The 9,643-nt window shown below is 38.2% G+C and overlaps 1 protein-coding gene across 1 annotated transcript in view; it reads left to right on the top strand.

Moving 5' to 3' along the window:
• LOC136856670 (uncharacterized) overlaps nucleotides 1–7,261 on the top strand; it is a 12,407-nt gene extending 5,146 nt beyond the window's left edge. Inside the window, 3 exon segments of the mRNA XM_067134729.1 lie at nucleotides 2,818–4,331; nucleotides 4,779–5,855; nucleotides 5,858–7,261. Of these exon segments, the coding sequence (XP_066990830.1) occupies nucleotides 2,818–4,331; nucleotides 4,779–5,855; nucleotides 5,858–6,207 (2,941 nt within the window). The 3' untranslated portion in view covers nucleotides 6,208–7,261.
• Nucleotides 7,262–9,643: the final 2,382 nt, after the last annotated feature.

Below are 9,643 nucleotides of genomic sequence, written 5' to 3'. Positions count from 1 at the left end.
ATAAATATATATATATATATATATATATATATGTATATGTATACATATAGTATATATATATATGTATACATACATACATACATACAAACATATATATGTATATACATACATACATACTACATATATATATATATATGTGTGTGTGTGTAGACACTACAACAGATAGATAGACACCTTTAACCACTATTAAATATTATAAGCAAGGTACATTATGCAACAGTCCACAAAAAGTCTTCTATCAATAAAAACAGCCAATGTTCGTGGAAAATCCATAATTCTGCATGTTTCTTTACCTCAGAGCAGAAATAAAAACTGAGAAATATTTTCTCGACTTGACAAAGTGAAATCACTGACCACCGTGACAGACACCCCAAAATCCCCCAAAATAATAACAACCACAAAACTTCAAATCGCATCATGTGCCTAAAGACACCATTTTGGAAAATGATATCGGTAGTTGCAACGATGTCCGCGAAGCTTCCAAGGAATGGTTGAGAAAATAATGATTTATCCTCATTCAGGCTGCCCGTGATTGAGAATTTCTGTTCCTACTGTAATTGCCGTTAGCTTTTCGGCTAAAACATAACTTTTGATTACATGAAGACAAAATAACTTCCCCTAAAGTCTACGTGCGTGAAATAATTTTTTTATGACTGACAGGCAATATTTATTATTTCATGTTTAGTGCAGAAAATTTAACCTTCGCTGAAAAACCACTACAAGTGCATGCTCCTTTCTCAAGGGTAAGATATACAATACTGTATGTAAATCAACTTCGTCAGTTAGTCTAGACTATGCATTAAAATAATGACTTATCAGACTTACGTGTAAGATGCTGCAAAACAGTTCACACTAATATCTGGCTCGGACTTGGTTATCTTTAATTCAGCTTCATACAGCTAAAGACAGTAGCATCTCTTTGCACTTACAACTAATGATTACTGAATGAAGTTCTTTTTGTAAGTATTAACTATCTAACATTGCTAACCTTTCAGCTCAATATCTTAACCCTGTCTTCATACTGTGCTTGCATGAATATTTCACTTAATCCTCCAGTCATCTAATTCTGCTTCACATTTGGCAACATTTTGGCGTTTCATTTCAGGATTTTCTTCCCAACAAACGACGAAGAGACATTTGGCATCCGCATTCCTAGGTCGTCTTACTCATCTCCCTTCTTCTCGACTGTCCCACCTGAAAGTGACGACAACAATTTCAAGAACAGAGGTTCCCTTCCTAAACCTGATTCCTTTCCAAATGACAACAGCCCTCTAACTCATTCTCCACTGCAGTTCTCTACTCTTCCTGTTACACAGCAGCCAATCACCTATCTTCCTGCCACTGCTCCCTTTTCTTCATTACCTGTGCATGGAACTATTATTCCCACTGTGAGATATACATCCCAAAAGTCCTCATCTTCTGCCCTAGAAGAAAGTACCTCTACCATATAGGCCTAGACCCATCAAACATAGAAAGTGTCATCCCCATACCACCACTAGCCCTAAATTCCTCTACAGTATCCCCCAACATTGCAAATCTTGTATATCCTCCTTCCCCACCTCCAAAGAAATCCAACCAAATGCAAGAGGGAGGCTCTGTTATTCTTACAGAGCCAATGATCAGTCTTCCAGCAAAACGGCAGCTTCCCTTCATCCCAGGACTTGAAATTGAAAGTCATACAAATAATGAAACCAAAGCGCAGTCTTCCACCATCAGTGACAAGGGAGACAAGGGAGATGTTGCAGAATTTCTGAATGCAGATCCTTCCAGCACTGGTAACACATACTCTGGAAATGAGCCAAAATTACTCCCTAACGATATGCTGCAATGGAAGATGCCATTACACTCCACCTTGGAAAGCCTTAACTCCACACCAGGAATCATGATAACATCAGCGTCTTTAAGTTCCAAAAATACAACTAGCTCTCACCCTGATGACCCCTTAACTTTCAGTTCTACTGATGAGTCGCTTTATGAAGATGAAAGAGTAAATCACGAGAACAGCATAGTTACCTTTGTAACAGAATACAAAGATTACGTAGAGAACGAAAGAAAGCCAAAGGTCTTCACAATACCCCATGGCAAATCCGATGGTAACAATGCTGAGAATTCAACAATGGAAATGGATGATGACAGGTATGAGGGTGGAGGTATTGTAGTTGGTAGGAGGTACAGGCAACACACACTTTCCGAGATATCACATCAAGTCACATCAGAGGACAGTTACAAACACATGGGCAATGGGGATGAGCAAATTTATTTGCGATGTATGCACTTTTCATATAAAAAATTTCCACCTTTACAATCTACAGCTTGAACATGATCAATGCAATGAAGATATTCACTACCAAGAACCTCGTATCCCTTTGTTTTGGGTGAATGGCACATGGTAGCTAAATTCTTGATATGCATGGTGGCACTTGAGGCTGCATGTTTTTAGTTTCGGGTAAAATATGAAAAACTACATTTGCACTGTACTGAATATAACTGTTATAAATGACAATGAATACCTTCATTACAGAAAAGGATGACAAACCTGACATCTGGACTGAAAAATCTGTACAAGAATGTTTATACGGAAATAAAAAATCAGGAGCTTTTTTTATTTTAGTTTTAAATAACTTTCTAAAATCAGCCGGCAATGAACCAGTACTTTTAAATTCTTATGATGTTATTTTAAAATTTCCGATTATAATTCAAACTTCATACCTACGAGTATTAATGTTTTAATGTCTGAGGGAGCAATCAATCATACTTGTTAAATTTTGTTGTAAATATTAATACTGCAAAGATATACTCAGTTTGTTCCATTTGCAGGACACCTACGTCAAAAAGGAATCAAAATCCGGCTCTGAGACTTCACTCTTTCCCTGGCCCTTATCCCTTCGAGTCTGAAGTACGGGGAGAGGGCTACCACTCACGAATAAGATTTGATCCCTTTGGTGGAGCCTACCCTGAATCTGGTCCCCGTCCCATTGGGCAAACTTTTGGAAACTGGCCTGCCAGACCTCCAAATGGAGGAATTCGAGAAGGTGCGACTCATCGTCCTTTGCTGCAGCCTTTTCACAATCCAGGAACGTTCTTAAGCAATGCTGAAAATGCAAGGCTTCCCCCATTTAGTGATCCTGACCACTTTCACCAAGATCCTCCAGCAAGACACCCTACATTTACAGATCCACTACATGGGAATCCAACTGGACCTTCCACGTACCATCCACAACCAGAAAGACCATTCTTGCATCCAGGAAACCTGGCAGCCCTTGTTGAAGATGGAAATATTGAAGCACCTAGTCCCTCTGTCACAGAGGAGTCCCCAGTTTATGAAGAGGGTACTTTTCATGATGAAATAAAACCTGATTTTGATTACCCAGTTGTAGCTAGTGTTTTTGATGATCGTCCAAAACCTGATGTAATATCTGGACCCATAATTTCAATCCATGATCAAGAAAATGATACCTTTGTAGATGAGGAAGCAATATCACCCTCAGCAGAGGCAAACGCTGGAGAGGAAGGGCTAAACACCACTGAAAAAGGTTTAGAAATAGATCCATCACTTCTAGCTACAAGCAACTCGAGAAGTACTCAGACATACGAACAAGCTCAACACTCAAATGATACTGAGCATGAACCAGTACCTGCTGATTATAACGGTGACTACTATGACCTATATGATGAGTTCATGGAGTTATATTATGACAACGATGAGTTTAACCAATCGACAAATTCTGGTACTACCAAAAACACTGCAACAGCACATCCTCTGCCAGCTTCTGGTCATACAATTCCACCAACAACTGAATCAGTTCAAAATCTAACTCATCAAACTGCTTCTGGTCATACAATTCCACCAACAACTGAATCAGTTCAAAATCTATCTCAAACTGAAGAAACCACCAGTTCGGCTACTGCGTCACCGACAAGCCATTCTTCATTGGCAACATCAACAGCTGAAATACAACCTTTATCTGATACTTCTACATTAGAGTCATCAACATTAACTATACAGTCAACAATGCCATCTTCAACAAGTACCACTACAGAAATAACAACTACTTCTACAACCGGTGCCACAGCAGAGACAACAACATCAACATTGCCACCAGTAACAACGACTGAAAATATACCGGTATCTACTGTGTCAGATACACCTTCTCCACCAAAATCTTTATCAGGAGATCAAGTCAATCCTGATGATAATCAGAAAGAAAAAGAAAGTAAAGATAGCATTTTAAGTACTGATGCTGTCGAAGGAGAACAGATATCTCAGCAAGAAGCAGAGGATGCAGCTAGTAGTAAAAACACACCTTTGGCATCCAGTAATCAGAGTCCAGGTTAGTAATAGTTACTTTATTTGATGAACCTCATTTATTGTAATGAAAAAATTTGATGTCAGTAACTTTCTGGTTCTGTCAGTCCCATTTAATTTCCCATCATATTCAAACATATGGTGAATAATGACGAATAATGGGCATACACATTAAAGTGAAAACAGATAAGTTTAAATCATCAGCCATGCCTCTCTAAAATAGCTTTTCATTCTCTTTATCTTAAGAAAAATATTCATTACATGTGCTGGATGAGATTCCTAGCAAACATATATATACACTGCAACCATTTGTTGTTCATAGGGTAATTCTTTTTCGACATTAAATATATGTTGATATGTGTTACTTTTTCAACATTAAATATATGTTGAAATGTTTCAAGATTTTATGTTACGATTTGCCAGCTTTTAATATACAGACAGAATGATATTAACTAATGTTTTGGTCTTACAGGCACCAATAAAGGATCTTCCCTTATCAGTCTGTCCGAGATTCTGCAAGGGATTGGCATGTCTCTTCCCCAGTTCTTGGTTGCACTGAAAGGGCATGGAATGGCACTTAAAGATTTTACAGCACGTCTTCAAGAAAAGAGCCTTACCCAACAACAGTTCAAAAGAGCTGAAGGTAATCTGGAATCCCTTCTACAGATGCTGAGTAGTGATTCAGAAGTAACAAGTGAAACAGAAGAGGATCTCCCACCCAAAGAAGAGGATAGCGAAACAGACAAAAAAGTAAGCCTAGTACCTTACTGGTTAACATCTAGACCAACCTGGAGGCCAACAACAACAGCAAGCACATCGGAAGCCACAACAACCACTTCAACTACGACAGAATCAACAACAACTACACAGCAACCTTCCACATCTGCCCCTCCTCCTAAAATATTTGGCTTTAACCCTTCTGTACCTAGGAAAAATCATGGGGCTGTAGATAACAAAACTGAAGAATCTACAGAATCCTCTGACGAAAGCAACAAAGCTCCAATTCCTATAAAATTAGACATAGCTAGCATTATGAAAGAAAAGGGGCTGAGTGCTGCTGACATTCTACATGATCTTGGCTCACTCTTCACATTTGGAAATGATACCAGCACTGACAAAACTACAGATCAGGCAACCCTGGAGAACGAAAGCAGCAATAATGGAGACGGTATACTTAACACATCAAATGATGATGCAGAAACCTTCTCATCAACTCAAACTCCTTATACAATTCCAGATACCCCAGTTTCTCTTCGTCCTTACCGTCCCTCTGGAGGGTCAGAGAGACATCGCCCTCGTCCTTACCGCCCTTCAGCAGCGGACAGAGGTTGGGGAGGCACTGTTAGCCGTAACCGTAACATACTAACCAACAGGTTCCAAACAACCGAAAGAACAACATTGCGACCGCCATACCAGCCACCTCCAGTTCCGCATTCCAGTGATATTTCACCCCTGTTAGATATATTACACAATTCAACAACAAGCTCTGATGGAGACAGCATTTCATTTGGGATCCCGGATGAAAACGAGGTGGCAGGAATACCTTTTTCAGAAAACGCACCCCAAGATATTCAAGTGGGAATTACTTTCCTTCTAAAGACGACGACCCTGATTCTCTCAATGTGTCTACCAAAAGTGCCATCTTGGCAGCCTCCATTCTAGGAGGAGTTGCCATGTGTATCTTTTTGGCGATTTTAGTCGTGGTGATGTACCGTGGAAGGGCTCGTCGCCGGAAACCTCTAAGTATCCCGAGTGATGCTTCATCCTCCTCCACGCCTCCAATTTATTCCTCGAGGGTGGGCAGTGGGAAAGGCTTCTACAAAACTTCGGGCTTTTGGGGGACACTTAAAAAGAGATTTGATCCTTATTCTCTCAGTCCAACACCCACAGTAATGACCTGAAAACCAAATAAACCTTGAAAAACTTGTTTCTACTTCATTCAGTGCGAAATAGCATCTCTCATCCATAGCCCTGAATGAGATGGCGAGATCTATTAAGACATGAAAACATTGCATTAAGTTGCCTTGTGTTTAGAAGTGCTTGTGATAATAGGCAATATATTTTTCTACTGACTCGTTTATTAGTGATGGGCACTCGACGTTTTATCTTCACGGTTTTCAAGACCGTAAATGAGTTTTCGCGGACGCAAAAAGGAACCCGCGTCCGAAATCCTCTTCTGGGTGTAATGAAGGGGCAAAACAAGGTTTTAATTTCGTAAAATCTTACAAATTTCCTGACATAGCTGTCTTCTTTTAGTATTTTACATTAACTTAGATTTTTCATCTAAAAATACAGTACATTACAAGTATGCTGTGAACTGATGCTTCCCTTAGATTTCATTTTGAAAATTGTATGGAAAACAATTTTTCCCCCGTACCTTCACGCGGACACTCCACAGTACTTTAAAAAGTTAAAAAGATCGTAGTCACCGAATTTCCAGAACAGCAAAAACAGTACTTTAAGTTCTTTGACTAGTCGGTGCATTATGTCCTGTAATCTGCCACAACTTACTTCATTTTGAAAATGTCACAGTTTAATGCCACTAGTATCCAATCGTTCAATTTCTATTACCTAACGAGAAACCCAAAACTTCCTAAAGACGGAAGCAGATTTTTTTTATAGATTATCATTTGTGAAATCCAACCGGCAACATTTATCGTTCTAACAGAAAATCTTTGTAAAGTTCTACTTACTCACGCAGGTGTCTTTTACGCAGTTCGACAGAAATCTTACTTCAATATGGATTCAGTTCCACGTTCGATTTGATATTTTCTCTACTAAGCACAGATTTTCAAATGAACTGCTTGTGAATTTCCTTGCAGCTCTAATGAGTCAAGCCTTGAGTAAAAACCTTCAATAAAATCATTCAATAATCATCCACTTTTTCAGATTCGGCTGTAAGACTGTACCTCTTGTTAATGATGGCATTCTAAATCATGTGGCGATTACAAATCACTTCGATAATATATATATATATATATATATATATATATATATATATATATATATATATATATATATATATATATATATACTGTATCAGTTGGCATGTACTGTGGAGGATAAGATGCCAAGAGAGAATACATTTGTACATATAAACTTCAACTTCTCTCCCCCTTTGCTCTGAATTTCCATTTTTGTTTCATTTGTAGGATATTTCTTAGTTGTTAGCTATAATATTGTTGTGTATTTATTGCCTATGAGAAAAGAATAAAACGAAAAAAATAAATTTTGAGGCTTTGATTTTATGCATCCTTCATGACACATCTAAAACTTAAATCTTGAAGGAACCTGAAATATAAACAGAAGCCCTTAGGAATTCAAAAGAAACTAACAAGCCACTGTGAAATAAATTACATACATGTTCTAACCTCGTCTTACGCAGCGAGAGACGACGGAAGGAGACACAACGACTGAGCCCCTTTCCTACAACATCCATTATGCCTCTGCTGACCCCAAGGGGGTAAACAGTGAACTGGTGGTCACTCGACTGTGGCGGGTTGCAGTCAGGGTGGAAAACAGCACTGACTAGCAACCTCATCCCCGGGAGAAATGCTGAAAACGCAAGGTTAACATTATCTGGGGCCATCCTCTGTCAAGAGAGATGGTTTATATATATATATATATATATATATATATATATATATATATATATATATATATATATATATATATATATATATTATATATATATAGAGCCTCGATGGCTTGGTTTGGTATACAGACTTCATAGAAGCCTGTATTCAATCCCGCGGCCGACCAGTCAGAGGTGGAAACTTTGCTATCCGTGTAGACATCCGGGATTACGTATGTAATCAACGGATAGGTTTGCTGAAAGCAAATGGATGTTATAATACATAAACAAAGCCACTCCAACATCTTCTAAAAACATAACAGACACCTCACAAACGTGTCGAACTGTCGGACTACCAGCCCAGTTCTCCTCGTGCTGCTGGGAGAAAGGGACCGGGGTTTCGTTAATACATGTACTTCGGTATATTGTCAGGCAGGGCAGCCGGTCGAGGTTACAGCCTACCCCACCGCCAAATCAAAGTCCTTCAAAGAAGACACCGCTTTCCTACCCCATATAAAAATGGGTATAAAAGCACGTTAAAACGAAGAAGAAGATATTAAAATATATAATAATATATATATATATATATATATATATATATATATATATATATATATATATGAATATTACAACTCTGCTACATTATGGACAGAGCAATAATCAGGATTAAAATAATAAAACCGTTGGCTTTTTCATTATGCTTTCTCTTCTTTCTTTACAGTTCATATTTAAATGAGTTTATTAAACGACTTCTGACACAATATACTTTCCCTGGCGGCAACTAATGAATCATTTCTTTTGCCAACATCAGGAGTGTCTATATTTCGGTGCGATGAGACAAATTCAGCAGCTAACTGTAAATAGGGAAACATTTGATAAAAACTAGATTCCCCTTGCAAGGTAATACAAAATACACTCCTTAACGCCATTAAATGTGCCCCCCCGAAAATTTTTAAAACCAAAATCTACTTTGTCAGACACACATCGCAATATTTACAAGAACCGTCGTATGGTTTCTCATTAACAGTTCTATAAGTACTGGTTGGTTTAATTTAGGTCAACGCCGATTTGTTCATTGGCTCCTTGGAAACTGAGTTTGTCTTTACTGGCTCCTTTGAAATTGAGCTTTTCAAAAGCAATCTTATTCAGAGAGAGAGAGAGAGAGAGAGAGAGAGAGAGAGAGAGAGAGATAACATGCAATCAATGTCTAGCTGATAAAGTGACATTTTGGTAATGGTTTTGCTCCGGATTGTAATTCCGTTTTCTCTTCTCCAGTTGAAGAAAACGGAGAGCTCTATAATGTAGGACTAACTGCAACCAACAATTTTAGATTTCCCAGTGAAGGTAATTTGCAGCATTGGAATATGTCTTCCAGGTCTTCTATGAACACTGGGACAGTTATATGAGCTGTAAACAAGTACAATAAAGGATGATAATTTTAAATGACAATCTATATGTTACAAAAAATACTAATTATTATTATTATTATTATTATATTCACGCGATGAACCCTATTATACGGAACAAGCCCGCAGGGGCCATTGACTTGAAATTCAAGTTTCCAAATATGGGGTATATATTCCTAATTTTTTTTCTGGCCCTTTTTTTTATAAATACTGGAAAATATTGTAGAATTTTTAATGGTATCATTCTTCCTCATATACTTGGAAAGTTCATGGATGGCACCTGGCGAGTGGTTTCACGCATTTTTCTTTTGTTTGGAGGAAACTGCTTTCTTGTGATCAAGGTCTGAGAGCAACGGA

Source organism: Macrobrachium rosenbergii, chromosome 36, assembly GCF_040412425.1.
Source record: "Macrobrachium rosenbergii isolate ZJJX-2024 chromosome 36, ASM4041242v1, whole genome shotgun sequence".
NCBI classification, from domain to species: Eukaryota; Metazoa; Arthropoda; class Malacostraca; order Decapoda; family Palaemonidae; genus Macrobrachium; species Macrobrachium rosenbergii.
This window is presented reverse-complemented; position numbering and strand designations above follow the sequence as displayed.